Below are 17,937 nucleotides of genomic sequence, written 5' to 3'. Positions count from 1 at the left end.
GCAGAATGTGAAACTGTGAACTTTTCTGCCATCTCTTAGGAAAGGTCGTTATGTAGAAAGTTATTCACGGGAATGTTAACATTGCCCCTACTCCCTCGGAAGTCTCAACAACTGTATAGGAGTTTAAAGGTAAGAATACAAACCCACAAGGACAGGACCGAGCTGGCAGTGGTAACAAAACTATACGCTACATGGTAGTACTGTGTTAGTGGACCCCAAACAAAATGCTGAGTTCAAAGCAAATGCTGTGGTATGCCGAGATATCAATTCACACTATGGAACCTCTACAAGGGTTACATGCTAGTGGAACCAGCCATCTCTGGAAACAGAAAGGGGCAACGATGGGGAAATAAACTAAGACTACATGAGAAAGTGTTCAGGAATCGGACATCACAGGTCTCTACTCTGAGTCAGATGACTGATCATCTTGTACCAGGGCATAAACCTAGAGACTTATTTGATAGAAAGAGAGAGAGATGATCTCTTAACGAGAAGAAAATGGATCTACTCCAAGATCTATTAAAACCAGCAAAAAGTTGGGGCAGCTGGGTGGCTCAGTCGGTTGAGCGTCTAACTTCAGCTCAGGACATGATCTCGTGGTCTGGGAGTTCGAGCCCCACATCAGGCTCTGTGATGCCAGCTCGGAGCCTGGAGCCTGCTTCGGATTTGGTGTCTCCCTCTCTCTGCCCCTCCCCTGCTCACACCTCCGTCTTTCTCTCAAAAGTAAATAAACATTAAAAAAAATTTTTTTTAAAAACCAGCAAAAAGTTTGATGATTAATAAGTATATCAAAGCTAAGAATATAAGCCAAAAAATTAACGTAACCTAATATACACCAAGAGTATATTGCTCTGCAATAGGTACTGTTTAAAAAGTCCTAATCAGGTAAACACTGAATGATGGGAAGGATGTGGCTGTGGTGGGAGGAGCAATGTTAAAGCTGAACCCTCAACAGAGCATGCCATGAAATTTAAAAAAAAAAAAATCATGACCCAATGGAATTGTTGTTTTTAAACTTCTAAGCATTTAGGGCCACCTGGGTGGCTCACTTAGGCGTCCGACTTCAGCTCAGGTCATGATCTCACCATTTGTGAGTTCGAGCCCCACACTGGGCTCTGTGCTGACAGCCCAGAGCCTGGAGCCTGCTTCGGATTCTGGGTCTCCCTCTCTCTCTCTGCCCTCCAACTGCTCACGCTGTCTCTCTCTCTTAAAAATAAATAAACATTAAAAAAAAATTAAAAGAAAAAAAGACTTCAGCTTTAAAACAAACAAAAACTTCTAAGCATTTGGGGGGCCTAGGTGGCTCAGTCAGTTAAGTGTCAGACTCTTGGTTTCAGCTCAGGTCATGATCTCATGGTTCAGTAGATCAGGCCCTGCATCGGGCTCCACAACCAACAGTGTGGAGGCTGTTTGGGATTCTCTCTCTGCCCCTCCCCTGCTCTCTCAACAAATAAATATTTTAAGAAAATAGCCTTATAGCTATTCGCTGTTGAGAGTTCAGCCTTAACATCACTCCTCCCACTGCTCTATATACTAAATAATCCACACTGGAGGGTGCACATGTGTGTGCGCACACACACATCAAATAAAAGCGATACAGGCATGTTATTTAAAGATATGGAAATGAATACTTAGGAGCTACCTTTGGGAACAGAAAATGTGGCTTGAGGTCCAGAGGGCTGCTGTTTTGGGAACAAACCATGTACTTATTTGGTTCCATAGCATAATTTTGATTCTAAAAATATACATAATACCACTCTGTGTAAGTTATTAATGACAGTCCCTAGGAGGACTTGATACTTTCACTAATATTCTGGAAGCTGCAGGGGAGAACTCAGAGCATGGGGCTAAGGGAGGAGAGTACAGATCTAGGTTGTGTCCCAGACAGGATCTGCTCAGAAGGAAGATGATTCAGAGCAGTTAGTTTCCTGTTAGGTTAGAAGAAACTGTAATTTGGAAAACACCACGCTGAATTATAGTCACTATTTCTCTTTAGAGCAAAACTCACCAAACAAGAAGCTACTATAGAACTAGATGTTACTCTTCAGAAAACAGGAATGTAAATATGGTTTATGGGCTGGAAACGCACTCACAGGACAAGGACCATGAATGAGAACTGCCAGGTCATCATTCCCCACAGCTCTAAGGAGAGTCCAGGCCTCGACAACTGATAGGAACCTCGTTTCCTAACAAAATCAAAACCTACTGTGGACTTCTTTACTAACCTGCACGATCTCCTTTTAGCGTGTCCCATACGTTACAATTGAAGTCATCATAACCAGCTAACAGCAGGCGCCCACTTTTTGAGAAAGCTACAGAGGTGATTCCACAGATAATATTGTCATGAGAATACAGCAGTAATTCTTGGTCTGCACGGAGGTCGAAAAGCCGGCAAGTGGCATCATCAGAGCCAGTGGCAAAGGCATATCCATTTGGGAAAAACTAGAAAGAAAAGGAACAAACATTTATTCTGTAAAAGTTCACAAAAACCACGTGCTATGGTGGGATGACAGACTCTGGGTAAAACAGACCTAGATTTGAATTCCAACTTGGCTTCTTACCAGGTGAAAAGCTATTGGGCCCTGAAAATTCTTAAACACTTTGGGCCTTGGTTTCAGAGTGTTGGTTAGGATTGAATGAACTAACATGCAAGGTACATGGTTTAGCACATAGCAAGTATTCAGTAAATGCTGGCTCTGTTCCTCCTGCATATGGCTTATTAAAAGATTTAAATCGAACATTACTATTTGTAGAATTTATGTATGTGTACTCTTAAACATTCCAAAATCCCATTATGAGAAATAAATAGGAAACATTTTACAGCAAAGAACATAAATCATCCCAGCTAGGCTAGGCATAAAGTTAAGCTAGTTAGAAAGCTATGCATTATTAGTTTGTAAATCCCTTTTTCTCAGAAACCGGCACTACTCAACGTTTTTTTTTGTTTTGTTTTTTGTTTTTTTTTATACAAAGGCTTTTTTCATATACCTGTTGGTCATCTGTATTACTTTCATGAACTGACTTTTCATGATCTTTGCTTATTTTAACTATGCTGTTAGTACTTGAAGGAATGAGATGAATATAAATTTTGTTTTTTGCAAACATTTTACAGTTTTTTTATAGTTTTTTTAAAATATAAAGCAATGTTTTTTTAGCAATATTCATTTTTATGTAGTCAAGTTCATCTTTCCTTTTGAGATTTCCATTATTTTTATGAATAAAGTCCTTTGTCAGGATTATTACCTGATATTCAATTATTTTTTTTCTAATTTTTAAAAATAATTTCTTTTCACATCTTAATTTTTATCCATCTGGAATTTGATGTACAGCATTCAGTATAAGGATCTAACTTAATTTTCTTAATAGTCAGGCAATTGTCCAGCTATTGACTAAATAATTTTACTGATTTTGTTGTTACACCTTTAATTCACTAAACTCTTATATACACAAAAACATTAGTTCTGTCTTTCTTGTACTTACACCACATGGTTTTTTTTAATCATAACTTAATAAATTTTTCTATCTGGTATGGCAAAATACTCATATTACTCTGATTCAAATCATTTTATTTTCTCCTTCCCCCCTCCCCCCGCCTGAATTTCACAGATATTTGATCAAATTTCTTTTCTTCATATTCCTCTGACTCATCTCAAAAAAAATCCACTTGGGTTTAAACTGAAATTTGTATTAAGCCTAAAAATTAGTTTGAGGAATAAATAATTGGTTTACAATATGCAGTCTTCTCATTCAGTAATAGGGAATTTTATTTACTTTTTAAATGTTTATTTTTGAGTGAGTGAGCAGTGGAGGGGCAGAGAGAGAGAAGGAACCACAAGCAGGCTCTGTGCTGTCAGTGAGGACCCCAACACAGGGCTCTATTTTACAAACCATGAGATCACAATCTAAGCTGAAATCAAGAGTCTGATGCTTAACTGACCGAGCCACTCAGGTGGCCCTTACTTTATTATTTTTTTAAGATTTTAAGTAATTTCTACACCCAACATGGGGCGCTCAAACTCACAACCCCAAGATCAAGAGTCACATGCTCCAAATGAGCCAGTCAGGTGCCCCACGAATATGGAATGTAAAAACCCCCACACTCCCAGATGATGGTGGAGGAAGGGAGTGGTAACAGGTTAACAGGTTCTCAGAAATCAAGTACTTGTATTTTAACAGTAATGTGAAACACTTCACCAAACCCTTACTGCTAGAGGCTAATGGTTTTGACCACTTCCTTCCATTCTACCAGCTAGCAAGATCCTCTGTGTTGTTCCTTTGCTGGAAGTTCAGCAATGCCATTTGCATACATTTATCAGCATGTATGGATTCAACCCTGTTCTCTACTACAGACCAAAACAGAAGCTATAGGGCCTGCACTAAAGGATGCCTAGTGGAGAACACCCAATCAAGATGACCCTTTTGGCTCCGTGTTTGGGGGCCACAGCATGCCAACATTCTATGTTCAAGACTCAGGATGACCAGTCATCCCATTTTGCACAGGACAGTCTCTGTTTATGCCTTTCTCCCTGGCAAAATTAATAACTGCACTTTTTCACACTGAAAACTTCACATTTCCCAGTTTGGATGATATATGCTCACTCTACCAATACAATGAACTAGTTTTAACTGCTCTCAGAACTACAGGAAATTAGCCCTTAGGTAAGATAGCCTTTAGAACGACAGGAAATATATAGATTTAAATGCATCTGGCAGATTTAATATACACTCAAAAGTGTGTGTGATGTTGGCAGTTCATTTAAGTTGGGTTTTGTGGTGGGGGTTGTTTGTTTTTAAATGGCAGAGAAGAGCTTTCTGGTACTGAATTCTTTGTTTTTTAAGAATGGGTGTTTGGCGGCACCTTGGGTGGCTCAGTCGGTTAAGCATCAGACTTTGGCCTTGGCTCAGGTCATGGTCTCAAGGCTCCTGAAATCAAGCCCTGCACTGACTGGGCTCTGCACTGACAGTGCAGACCTGCCTGGGATTCTCTCTCTCCCTCTCTCTCTGCCTCTCCCCCACTTTCAAAATAAATAAACTTTAAAAAAAACAAAAACAAATAATGGGTGTTTGCTTTTTATCAGCCAGCTTTCAGTATCCAGAATACTGACAAACTGATATGGAAATTTTTATTAATATATTTCCTAACGATAAATCATTCTTTTTTTTTTAATTTTTTTAATGTTTTTTAATTTATTTTTGAGACACAGAGAGACAGAGCATGAGCAGGGGAGGGGAGGGGCAGAGAGAGAGGGAGACACAGAATCTGAAGCAGACTCCATGCTGAGAGGTCAGCACAGAGCCCGACACAGGGCTTGAACTCACGGACTGTGAGATCAGGACCTGAGCCAAAGTCGACTGAGCCACCCAGGCGCCCCATTAAATCATTCTTATAACTAATTTTTATTTAATATTTTTCTTATTTTGACACATTGTTGGATTTGATTTGCTATAATTTCTCCTAAGATGGTTTTATCTAGTTTTAAGGGGTACCTGCTCTTGTGTTTTGGTGTAAGGGTTATGCTAGTTTGTCTGACACAATAAACTGGGAAACTTTGACCCTTTTTCTGTGTTTAGGAACAGATTTAATAGTGCTCAAATTTTCTGTTCCTTCAAATGAAGTATGAATTATTTGCCTAAAACATACATGGGTCTGTAAGTTTTTTTAAAGCTATTTTTTTTGTTAAAGAAAATTATCAAGCTATTCAAGTTTTGACTTATTGAGACAGTTTTTGGAAAACTATTTAGAATGACCATAAGTTATACAGTATATATTTTAAGATTTTCAAAGTCTTTAAAAATTTTTTTAAATAAAACAAAATCTTTTATCTGTGAGTAATATAACCTTTACTATAGTATCTTCATTTTGTATATCTGCAATTTTTATCCTTTTCCTCTTAAGTTTACCAGAGATTTCGGGAGCAAAGTCTTAGATTATTGAATTTTAAAATTTTCTAATAGTTTTCTATTTTTGAAATTTTCTAAATGTTCATTCAAATATTCATTGAGCACCTACTGTTCTGAGTGCTAGTCAGGTGATATACAGAAGTCAACAAAACGGACAAAAATCTGTCTCCGTGGAGCTTATATTCTTGTGAAGCATACTATGAACACAAAAAGTAAAAAAAACAAGCATGTTAGATAAGTACTAAGGAGAAAAAAAATAAAGGAGAAAAAGGGAAAGGGAGCATGGGCAAAAGCTTAGAGTGTCCAGGGAAGGCCTTACTGAGAAGTAATTAGTAAATACACCTCCCCTTGCCCCGTAGGAGGTGAACAATGGGCTTCTGCTGGGAAGACTGAGGGAGGGGGGAAGCAGTGAAGGGGACAGCCCCCATGGGGGAAATGTGGGGATGGGGGGCAAGGAGGCCAGCGTGACCGAGGCAGAGTGAGGACTGGGCAGATCGCAGGAAGAGGTAGGCAGCATGGGTAATGGGTGATCATAGGCCCACAAGCCCTACCTAACAGGCTGATATAAACCCCTTGGGACAGTTGTTTTCCAGATTTTAGAAAAGTAATATGCTGTGTATAAAATTCCACTGGGTCCTGAAGTAGTGCACTGTAATAAATAAACACAACAGTGTGTATTGAGTGAGCAACACGGTCAGACTAAGCGGGGTAAGTAGAGACTACATACAAATAGCTCCTTGTCCTTCCAGTGAGGTTCTGCCACAGAGTAAGTCTACACTAAACTGAAGGGAAAGAATGTCTTTCAGAACTTTGCAGATGTGACAGGTGCAGCTGCTCCAGGGCTGGATGGATTGCAGGTAAGGGGCAGAGGGTAGATCATGGAGAGCCTGTTGGTTCAGGTAAAGGCTCTCACTTCAATCTGTATTTCTGCTTTTCTCTTTACCAGCTCCTTCCTCTCACCCTCCTGGTGTGAACTGTTTTCCTTTTTCCGAAGTCCTGAGCTATTCAACCTCAGATTTATTCTTTCTTTTGTGGCCTACTATGTGAATGGTTATCCGTATGGTGCAGAGTGCAGTAAGTGTATTCAGTCAACATTATTAAACTGTATTATTTAATCCTTAGGGTTTTTTTCTTGACTACCTAGGATATCAATACCTCCAAGTTGTATACGAAACTCTCTTACACAATGGTGTTTTGGGTTCATTTCTCCCTTCATTTCTAATGGTTTTGGCTTTACGGGCATTTCAGTGTTATGGGTTCCCTACAGACCATCTCTTATTAACATAAAACTTCTTTAACTTTTGTTTCAATTTTATTTTGTTTAATAGAAATATAGTAATATTACTAACATTTCTTTTAGTTTAAGGTGTGCCCACTTTTTCATCTTTACTGTTAGCCATCCTGGGCCATTTTGTTTTAGATGTAGCTCTTGTAAACACAGAGTTTGACTTACTCTGTTATCTTTTAATAGTGGCAACCATACATATGTATTGCCCTGAGTTATTCATATTTGGTCTTAATTCTTATCCTATGTCATATTTACTGGAATTTTTCTCCCTACATTAAATATGACCTCTGATACTTAAAATTCTTGGGTCACAATATTTCTCCCTCAACATTCAGTGGATATTGTTCAGAAGCCTTTAGGCACTGTCTATTAGGGAAAAGTGTGAGGCTAGCCTGATTTTTTTTTTTTTTTTTTGTATCTAGGTAATCTACTTTTTCATTTTGAGTATTTCTAGGATTTTTTGGTCCTTATGTTTTGATATTTTAAATTCAAGAGGATGGGTCTATGTTGTTGGTACTTTCAAGTACTTGGCAAGCCCCTCAAAATTGGTTTCTTTCTTCAGCTCACTTTATGCTTAAAAAATTATTTTTTGGTTATACTTCTGCTTTCAGCCAAAATGGAGTAATGCTGATCACATTTACCCCTATGCTGGAAAAAAGCAATTGAAGTGGACAACATATATGAAACATGGTTCTAAGGACACTGGATATGAGTCAACAAAGAAGAGTGGTCCCTGAGAGACAAGACACAAATGAGGTAAACTCCATAACTGACCCCCCTTCCTGCCTGGAGAAAGTTTACAGGTCATGGTGCCAGGAAAGGGAACCCAGATGAAGCCTGCTGATGTCCCAGAGTTGAGGAGACAGAGCCAGGAATCCAGGGAGTCCAAGGCAGCTAGAGTTCACAGGCCAGAGCACCAGAGAGGACAATGCTTGGTAGACAGAAAAGTCAGGAGATGATGAGGGGCCTCTCAAGTACTCAGCTGAAAACTGATCACAGGTGTGTGAGGAAACTATTCAAGCAGGGGAGACACCCATGAGGATAACAGGAAACTGATGCCCACGCAGGGCCAGGAATGATGCTTGTCCAACTGTAGCAAGAGGGAAAACCTCATAATTCACTGGGAAGAGAGAGGTTTTCCCTCACTGGTGGGGCAAACTTAAGCATACACAAAATGCTGCTCTGGTCCCACCTAACAAAACTGAAATGTCAGGCCTGAAAGGATCACACTATTTCCAAATAACTATACCCTAAAACAAAGCAATATTTATATAAATAAAAAAATATCCAGCACCCAATAAGGTAAAATTTACAATGTCTGGCTGGCATCTAATGAAAATCAGACATGCCCTCCCCTACTTATGCTCTCTCTCAAAAATAAACATTAAAAAGAAATTTTAAAAGGGGGGAGGGGTGCCTGGGTGGCTCAGTCAGTTAAGTGTCCAACTTCAGATCAGGTCATGGTCTCACATAAGTTCAAGCCCCACATTGGGCTCTGTGCCGACAGCTCAGAGCCTGGAGCTTGCTTCAGATTCTATGTCTCCTTCTCTCTCTCTGCCCCCCCCCCCCGGCCCCACTCACTCTCTGTCTCTCTCGCTCTCAAAAATAAGTAAACATTAAAAAAAAATTAAATTAAAAAAAAAGAAAATCAGACATACAAAAAAGAAGCTATGACCCACAATTAGAAAAATCATTCAGCTGACACAAACCCAAAAATGTCATGGATGATAGATTAACAGACAAGGATGCAAGCAATGTCTGATTAAAACGTACACCGTATGGGCTTAATGGCAGATTAGACACTGCAGAAGAGTAGCAACCTGGAAGACCTAGCAACAGAAACTATCCAGAGTGAAAAACAGCGAAAAAGACGACTAAAAAATAAAAGTAACACAGCATAAGCAAACTGTGGGAACACTTCAACTGTGTTAATATATATGTATTTGGAGCCCCCAAAGGAGAGGAGACGAAAAATATATTTGAATGATAATGGCTGAAAATTTTCCAATTTTGATGAAAATTGTAACCCACAGATCCAGACACAAGAAATGTGAAGAAAATTACACAAGATACATCATAATAAAGTTGCTTAACCAAAAGAGAAAATATTAAAAGCAGCCAGAGAAAAACAAAGGACACACTGTATAGAGACCAAATATAAACATGAAAGCACATTTCATATCAGTACCAACATGGAAAACAATGGAATAACATCTTTACAGTATCAAAAGAAAAAAAATGAAAATACCTTTAAAAAATGATGGCAAAAAAACCCAAAACAAAACAAAAAACTGTTTTAACGATTTTAAGTTAATCTGCACACCCAACATGGGACTCAAACTCACAACCCTGGGTTCACAGGTCACACGTTCTTCCGACTGAGCCAGCCAGGCACCCCAAAAATATTTTAGGCATACAGAAGCCAAAGGACTTTAGCAGATTTACACTATAAGAAATGTTAAAGGAAGCCCTTCAAGAAGGAAAATAGATGGAAATCTGAATCTATAAACAAGACTGAAAACAGAAAATGGTAGCTATGTAAGTAAACAAAGACTTTATTTTTTTAATGTCCCTTAAAGAGTATCAGCTCTTCAAAGCAAAAGCAGTTATCAATGTACTGTGGAGTTTAAAATATATAAAAGTAAAATTACAACAACTGCACAAAGGCTACGGGGGGAAATGGGAGTGCTGTTATTACTCAGCCATCAAAAAGAATGAAATCTTGAGGGGCGCCTGGGTGGCTCAGTCGGTTAAGCGGCCGACTTCGGCTCAGGTCATGATCTCATGGTTCGTGGGTTCGAGCCCCGCGTCGGTCTCTGTGCTGACTGCTCAGAGCCTGGAGCCTGTTTCAGATTCTGTGTCTCCCTCTCGCTGACCCTCCCCTGTTCATGCTCTGTCTCTCTCTGTCTCAAAAATAAAAAATTAAAATTAAAATTAAAAAAAACGTTAAAAAAAAAAAAAAAAAAAAAAGAATGAAATCTTGGGATGCCAGGGTAGCTGGGTCAGTTAAGTGTCCAACCCTCGATTTCTTTATTTCGGCTCAGGTCATGATCTCATGGTTCATGGGAATACAGCCCCAGTTTGCGCTCTTGCTCTCTCTCCCTCCCTCCCTCCCTCCCTCCCTCCCTTCCTTCCTTCCTTCCTCCCTCCCTCCCTCTCTCTGCCCCTTCCCCAGTTGTGCACATGTGTTCTAAATAAATATATAAGCATTAAAAAATAAATAAATAATGAAATCTTACCATTTGCAATGACGTAGTGGAACTAGAGTGTATTATGCTAAGCAAAATAAGTCAGAGAAAGACAAATACCAGATGATTTCACTCATGTGTAAAATTTAAGAAACGAAATAGATGGAGGCACCTGGGTGGCTCAGTCAGTTAAGCATCTGACTTCAGCTCAGGTCATGATCCTGTGGTTCACGAGTTCAAGCCCTGCATTGGGCTCTGTGCTGACAGCTCAGAGCCTGGAGCCTGCTTCAGATTCTGTGTCTCCCTTTCTTTCTGCCCTTCCCCTGCTCACACTCTGTCTCTCTCAAAAATAAATAAACATTTAAAAAAACAGACAAAATAGATGAACAGAGGGGAAGGAAAGGAAAAATGAAATAACAAAAAAAAGACAGGGAAGCAAACCATAAGAGACTCTTAACTATAGAGAACAAACTGAGGTAGCTGGAAGGTAGGTGGGTTGGGGGATGAGCTAAATGGGTGATGGGAATTACGGAGGGTGCTTGTTATGATGCACACTGGGTATTGTATGTAACTAATGAATCACTAAATTCTACTCCTGAGGGGCACCTGCTTGGCTCAGTCACTTAAGCATCCAACTTCAGCTCAGGTCACGATCTCAACGGTTTGTGAGTTCGAGCCCCACGTCACGTTTTGCACTGATAGTGCAGAACCTGCTTCAGATTCTGTTTCCCTCTCCTCTGCCCCTCCCTGGCTTGCTCTCTCGCTCTTAGAAAGAAAAATTTTTTAAAAATTGCAATCATAGTACTTTTGGAAATCCTAGTCACATCTATACAGTTTGGCATCTGACATACATAGAATAATTGTAACTACATATGACTAGTTCATTCTCATATGCACTGGGTACTTATTTGAGCTTAAACTACTTGTGGTTACCCGTTTGGAGTTTCTGTTGTTAAAATCATGTTGTAGACTTCAACAGTTTAAATATACAATAAATTTTCCTTAGAAATTCTATTTACTTACACTGACAGCATTAATATCTGACACATGTCCAGTGAAAGACTGTCTACACATTCCATCTCGAATATCCCATAATTTTGAAGAGGCATCACAAGCACCAGAAACAAAAGTCCTCATGTCAGGACTCAGAGAAAGACTCATCACATCTCCAGAATGCCCAGTGAATGTGGTGGTCTGCTGGGCAGTTTCGATGTCCCACAAAGCACTATAATCAAAAATAAATTATTATAATGACAATTATATCTTGTTCTTATAAGATATAAGACTTATATAAGACTTATAATTCTTATAAGTAGTTCCTACTACCACCCTCAACCCCCAAAATCAGTATTCTTGTGGGCCACACTTACCAAGTTGTATCTCCTGAACTTGTGACAATTTGGCTGTCATCTAAAAATCGACAGCAAGACAAGTAGCCTACAAGCATGAAAGCAACACATTTTAGGTTGGCTGTGGTTAACTCAATTACCATGTGAAATAGTAATACTATAGATTTTTTTAAATCAATACACGGGCAACAAGTGTTAGTATAATCTGTAGTTCTACTTTTAGTTACTTCAAGTTCTATGCTGTCTGCAACTAAATTGTATCAAAAGCTCTGATATTTACTATGTCAATGGCATCTTATTGGACACTCTGAGAATTATAATTAAGGCAAGAGTCCCTTCTGTCTACTAGAATTACCTGAGAGATTCCTTTACACAAATATCTATCATCTATGACAGACTGGGCTGAGTACATAGAGAAATCCTTCAACAACACTGTGAGAAATTAGACCCACCTCAGGGAAGGCTTACATGGGGGGGGAGAGTGGGTCATGTGAATGCTCAGAATTCACCAGTATTTCAAATATGGAAATGGCAGAAAAATGACATTAGAGATTTTTGTAAAAAAAAACACGGTCAAGGATTCAGAGAGGCAGAAACCTGGTGAGTGGAAATAAATTCCTTATTAACATCACTAAGCAAATGCTATACACTACTGTATACACACTAGGGTGTACATATTGGCAAAAAAAGCAATGCATTATCACATTTTTAAGTGTTTTACACTGTGTATCTAATACATACTTCCAGTTACATAACTAAGTACAGTAGCCAAAATCCCATCATTGTTAGATGGTTGTAGAGAAAACAAAATTATTTTGCTTTCTTTTTATGTTTTTATTAAAGTTATGGTCATCATTTGTATAAGTATAAAGTATGTGTGTTCCTGATTCATAGTAATTTCTACTCTCACTTGATTGACACTCAACCTTCAGCAGCCGAGCACAATCTGTCACTCATTCCCCTTGATCGGTTTGGCTCATTCTTTAGGAGTCCTCCTACTTGGAAGGAAAGGACACTACTTAGTGAAGCTCACCTGTGTGACCTGGTAACTCTCGGCTCACTCTCACGTTTCCCTCTCTGGTTTTTAAGTTATATATAGAGCAGATGTTGTCCAGTCCTCCACATGCAACATAATTACCAGAGGGGGCATAGGCACAGGTCATCACCCAGGAGGACCTCAGAGGAATAGCGTGCATCTGTACAACAAATATAACACACAAAAACTGTTACCAAGATTACAAAAACAGTCCACTTTTCAAACCTATTTACAATGAAGCAAATATTACTAAAAATTAAATGCATCTAAAAATAAGCCGAGGGGCACCTGGGTGGCTTAGCATGGTTAAGCATCTGGCTCTTGATTTCGGCTCAGGCCATGACCTCAGCATCATGGAATCAAGCCCTCCATCTGGTTCCATGCTGAGCACGGAGCCTGAGATTCTCTCTCACTCTCCCTTTGTACCTCCCCCACTCAACGCCTGCTCTAAAATAAATAAATAAATAAAAATAAACTGAATTAAAAATGCAATGGTTTAAGTGAACAATGAAAAATACTAATACATACTAAAATACCTATTTTTTTCTGTATTAACCTCAATTCATTCAGATTTAAGTGTTCTCATCAGAAATTCTCTTGGGGTACCTGGGTGGCTCAGTCACTAAGGGTCCAACTCTTGATTTCGGCTCAGGTCATGATCTCACGGTTCATGAGATAGAGCCCTGTGGTGGGGTCTGCACTGACAGCACGGAGCCTGCTTGGGATTCTCTCTCTGACCCTCCCCTAATCTCATGCACACACACTCACACACTCTCTCTCTCTCTCTCTCTCTCTCTCTCAATAAATTAATTAACAAATAAACATTAAAAAATTATTATTTTAAAAGAAGGACACAGGATGTTTCAATGTCAATCTACCCATTCAAAATTTAAATGCAAAATGTTAAAGAATAAAATTCTGGGGCGCCTGGGTGGCTCAGTCGGTTAAGCGTCTGACTATTGGTTTCGGCTCAGGTCATGATCTCACGGTTCCTGAGATCGAGCCCCACATCTGGCTCTGCACTGACAGCAGCTAGCCTGCTTGGGATTCTCTCTCATGTCCTTTCTCTCTCCTTCCTTCTCTTTCTGCCCCTCCACCACTCTCTCTCTCTCTCTCTCTCAAAATAAATAAACTTCAAAAATTATTTAAAAAAAAAAAAAAGAATAAAATTCTTTGTTTTGGCAGTAACACCCAAAAGAGGAATTTCCTCCACTATAGCACTGAACGACACAAGTCTCAGAAGCAATTAAAATGGTTCTTCCATGAAAAGATGGCAGTTATGTCCTTCTAATAATAGGATATACTCTGTGCTCAAATTCAAAAAATGGTAATAGTTTGCACTGATCTGCCCACACCATTCTGGTGCCTTGTTACCCAATACCAATTATTTCCAAGTAGGTGGCAAAATTTAGTGTATATGGGAATAGCAAGGCTAAATAGTCCAGAGAATCAACACATTGTATTATTACTATTATGTTCTTATTTAAATCTAAAATATCTTTAAAACTCTATTTTTGTTCTAGGAAAATATAGTTGAAAGACATGCTGGATGGGTTGATTAATATAGAAAAACTGTTACAAATCTGTCTTGCTAGCTTTAAAATCTCAACCAGACTGAAGCTGTTTGCTTCACAAAACTGTACTTTTAAAACTTTAGTAAAAATAGTGATATAAGTATATATAGAATCTAACAGGTATTTGATGTAAGTTTTCCTGAAGCTTTTCCCCTACCACTCCACACTTTTTCATCAAGGATTCCTTCCAATGGACACAACAGCAAGACCCCCTGGGGTCTGCCAAAAGATGGGAAGAAGTTGTAATCTAGAAGTTGTAATCTACCTCTAATCTACTGCATCTTCTGAGCACTCCAGATACAAAAATCAGTGCCTAGAGTACCAAAGAAAGGGTTCACAGTAGCATTCTGGCACACCCACACCTAGAAACAAAAATCTCAGGTCATTGCCACATTAGGAAATGGGAATTAAAAAAAAAAAAAAAAAATCATTTACAGGGGCACCTGGCTGGCTAAGTCAGAAGAGCATGTAACTATTATTTACTTATTTTTTTTTAATTTTTTTTTTTTAACATTTATTTTTGAGACAGAGAGAGACACAGCATGAATGGGGGAGGGGCAGAGAGAGAGGGAGACACAGAATCGGAAGCAGGCTCCAGGCTCTGAGCCATCAGCCCAGAGCCCGACGCGGGGCTCGAACTCGAGGACCGTGAGATCATGACCTGAGCCGAAGTAGGACGCCCAACCGACTGAGCCACCCAGGCGCCCCTACTTATTTATTTTTTAAGAGCATCCAACTTTTGATCTCGAGGTCATGAATTCGAGCCCCACATTGGGTGTAGAAATTACTGAAATAAATAAAACTTAAGAAATAAAATAAAAAATCACTTATATTTAAAACTGATGCACACTCTTTTCTAATATTCAAATACAAAATATGAGACTCAAGTAAAACACACTGAACAATATTCCTGCGGCTGTCCTTGGGAACATAAAAGGGCTTAATATTAAAAACAAACACTAAGCCCAAAGAGAGGAACTAGATTAAAATAGAGAAAATAAATTTATCTTTGAAGGAAATTAAAGTCTGAAGTAACAAATAAAGGAAAAAACTGTTGGACACCAAGCCAAATAAAAGGTTATTTAATCACTCTCTTAAGAAATCCTACCTTATTTGTTGTATAGCTATCCCAAATAATTAATTTTCCATCTTGAGAAGCACTGACGAGTAACCTATAGGAACAAACACAAAAATAATTTGACACTTAGAAGAAAAAAATAGTTTAGTCATGCACTGCATTAATGTAGAACACTTCAGAAAAGAAAAATACAATTTTTCTAGTTAAAAACTTGATACCAGAAAATATCCTCTCAAATTTATTCTGCATGCCAAAGTTTTCAATAAATACAATTGAGTAAAATTTAAACATTTTAAAAATGTCTCTGGTTACGATTAAACTTTTTTTTTAATGATTCAACTTTTTTATTGCAACATTCTAGTTCCTATTCAAGTTTCTGAAGATATTAGCTTACTGATTATTTACGGACTTAAATCTAAAGACAACAGAGTAGATATAAGCCTAACAACCATATTTCACTTCATATAAAAATCTCAACTGAGAGCCTGTGAATGCAACGCAGAATTACAGGTGTGGTACAGGATATGCCACCCACCCTTGAGGTCTCTAGCATCTAGCAGAGAAGAAGATACTCACACAAGTTCACAAGAAATTAAGTGAAAATTGTCAGAGGGGTGGTATATAATCAACACCACAGAAAAACAGAAGAGGGCCAAATAAGTGCTGGTTGAGTTAATCAAGTAGTCTTGCTAAAAAGAATGCACGATGAAAAATGGAATTCTGAGAGCTAAAGGCAGAGAAAAGTCTATATTCTGTGAGGAGGCTGTTCAATGACAAAAGGTAGAAAAATACAGTGTTTCAAGAACTGTGAATTTTCCAGTTGCAGAGAGTGTGTGAGAAATGGGTGTAACAGGTGAGAAAAGCAGACTGGGCTTCAACTGCAGAAGGCTTTGTTTGCTGGCTAAATAAGAACTCTAAGTAACTATTAGTTATTGAACTTCTTGTTTTCCTTTGGAAATTTTTCACTATGGTATAAAATTTAAAAGGTACAAAAAAAAAAAAAAATATCCAGTGACAAAAAGTCACCTTCCTATCCCTGTCACCAACCCACCCAGATCCCTCCTTCCCCACAGGTATATAACATTAGCAGGATTTTATGTAGCAACTGCAGCAAATTCTTTATGAAAGGGAAGATCTAACTTTAGGACGCAAGACAAAACCAGAAATAGATTCTGTAAAAATCAATTGGCATCTGGAGCACCTGGATGGCTCAGAAGGTTAAGCGTCCAACTCTTGATTTCAGCTCTGGTCATGATCTCATGGTTTGTGACATTGAGCCCTGCATCAGGCTCTGCACTGACAGCAGGGAACCTGCTTGGGATTCATTCTCATTTTTCTCTCTCTCTAAATAAACTTAAAAAAAAAAAAAAAATCAATTGGCATCATCAGCATCGTGGTGAGAAGAACTATTAAGTGATGAACTGATAAAGACAGTTTCCTTGATGTTTTTCTATGAAGAGTAATAGTCTTGAGAAATTCTGAGGAAAGTAATTATTCAAGTAATTATTTCAAGTGATTATATTTTGAGTAAAAAGTTCGCTGCAGCAATGGGCAGACTTTTTTTTTTTTATCTTAAACTTCTTTAAGAAAAACGGTAAAACATTTGGCCTAACTTTATGCCACCTGTCCATTATTTTTCCCCCTCCTAGGAGGCATTTTTTTTTTTTTAGAGAGAGTGACAGAGTGACAGAGACACAGAGTGACAGAGACACAGAGAATCTTAAGCAGGCTCCACACTCAGCACAGAGCCCAGAGCCTGATGTGCGGCTTCATCTCACGACTCTGAGATCACGACCTGGGCTGGAACAGAGAGGTGATTGTTTAACCAACTGAGTCATGCAGTCACCCCATAGGAGGCACATTTCTATAATACTGTACCCAGGGGCGCCTGGGTGGCTCAGTCAGTTGGGTGTCTGACTTCGGCTTGGGTCATGATCTCACAGTCCGTGGGTTTGAGCCCCACATCGGGCTCTGTGCTGGCAGCTCTGATCCTGGAGCCTGCTTCGGATTCTGTGTCTCCCTCTCTCTCTGCCCCTCCCCTGCTCATGCTCTGTCTCTGTCTCAAAAATAAAAACATTAAAAAAATAATAATAAATATACTACTGTACCCAAGTATCCCATTTACACTGAGATATGCCAAGAAACAGGAAGACACCTGAAGTAGGCACAACCTTTTTAGTTTCTCCTGGGAAAGCATAAATGTGCAGCTTCTATTAAAAAATAATTTCTTGGGGCACCTGGGTGGCTCAGTTAGCTAAGCGCCTAACTCTTGATTTCAGCTCAGGTCATGATCCCATGGTTTGTGAGATCCAGCCCTGCATCAGGCTCACACTAACAGCACGGAGCCTGCTTGGGATTCGCTCTCTCCCTCTCTCTCTGCCCCTCCTCTGCTCACGCACGCTCTCTCAAAATAAGTAAACTTAAGAAAATAATTTTTTAGTTGGGACTTTTCCCAATGAGATTAATCAAATCAAAGAAACAAGTCAACCACTATGGCAGCAGGCCGATCTGCAATTGTAGTTA

The 17,937-nt window shown here is 39.0% G+C and overlaps 2 protein-coding genes across 2 annotated transcripts in view; one reads left to right on the top strand and one right to left on the bottom strand.

The window, feature by feature from the left end:
- The window catches only part of MFN1 (mitofusin 1), a 50,240-nt gene extending 41,660 nt beyond the window's left edge, over positions 1-8,580 (top strand). Inside the window, exon 18 of the mRNA XM_042956936.1 lies at positions 7,801-8,580. Coding sequence (XP_042812870.1) covers positions 7,801-7,855 — 55 coding nt within the window. The 3' untranslated portion in view covers positions 7,856-8,580. The remainder of the gene's footprint in view (positions 1-7,800) is intronic.
- Positions 1-17,937, bottom strand: part of GNB4 (G protein subunit beta 4) — a 58,501-nt gene that overhangs the window by 3,670 nt on the left and 36,894 nt on the right. The window contains exons 5-9 of the mRNA XM_042956938.1: positions 15,445-15,508; positions 12,760-12,922; positions 11,748-11,814; positions 11,401-11,602; positions 2,226-2,442 (exon numbers count right to left, since the gene is read on the bottom strand). Coding sequence (XP_042812872.1) covers positions 2,226-2,442; positions 11,401-11,602; positions 11,748-11,814; positions 12,760-12,922; positions 15,445-15,508 — 713 coding nt within the window. The remainder of the gene's footprint in view (positions 1-2,225; positions 2,443-11,400; positions 11,603-11,747; positions 11,815-12,759; positions 12,923-15,444; positions 15,509-17,937) is intronic.

Source organism: Panthera tigris, chromosome C2, assembly GCF_018350195.1.
Source record: "Panthera tigris isolate Pti1 chromosome C2, P.tigris_Pti1_mat1.1, whole genome shotgun sequence".
In the NCBI taxonomy this organism is placed as follows: domain Eukaryota; kingdom Metazoa; phylum Chordata; class Mammalia; order Carnivora; family Felidae; genus Panthera; species Panthera tigris.
This window is presented reverse-complemented; position numbering and strand designations above follow the sequence as displayed.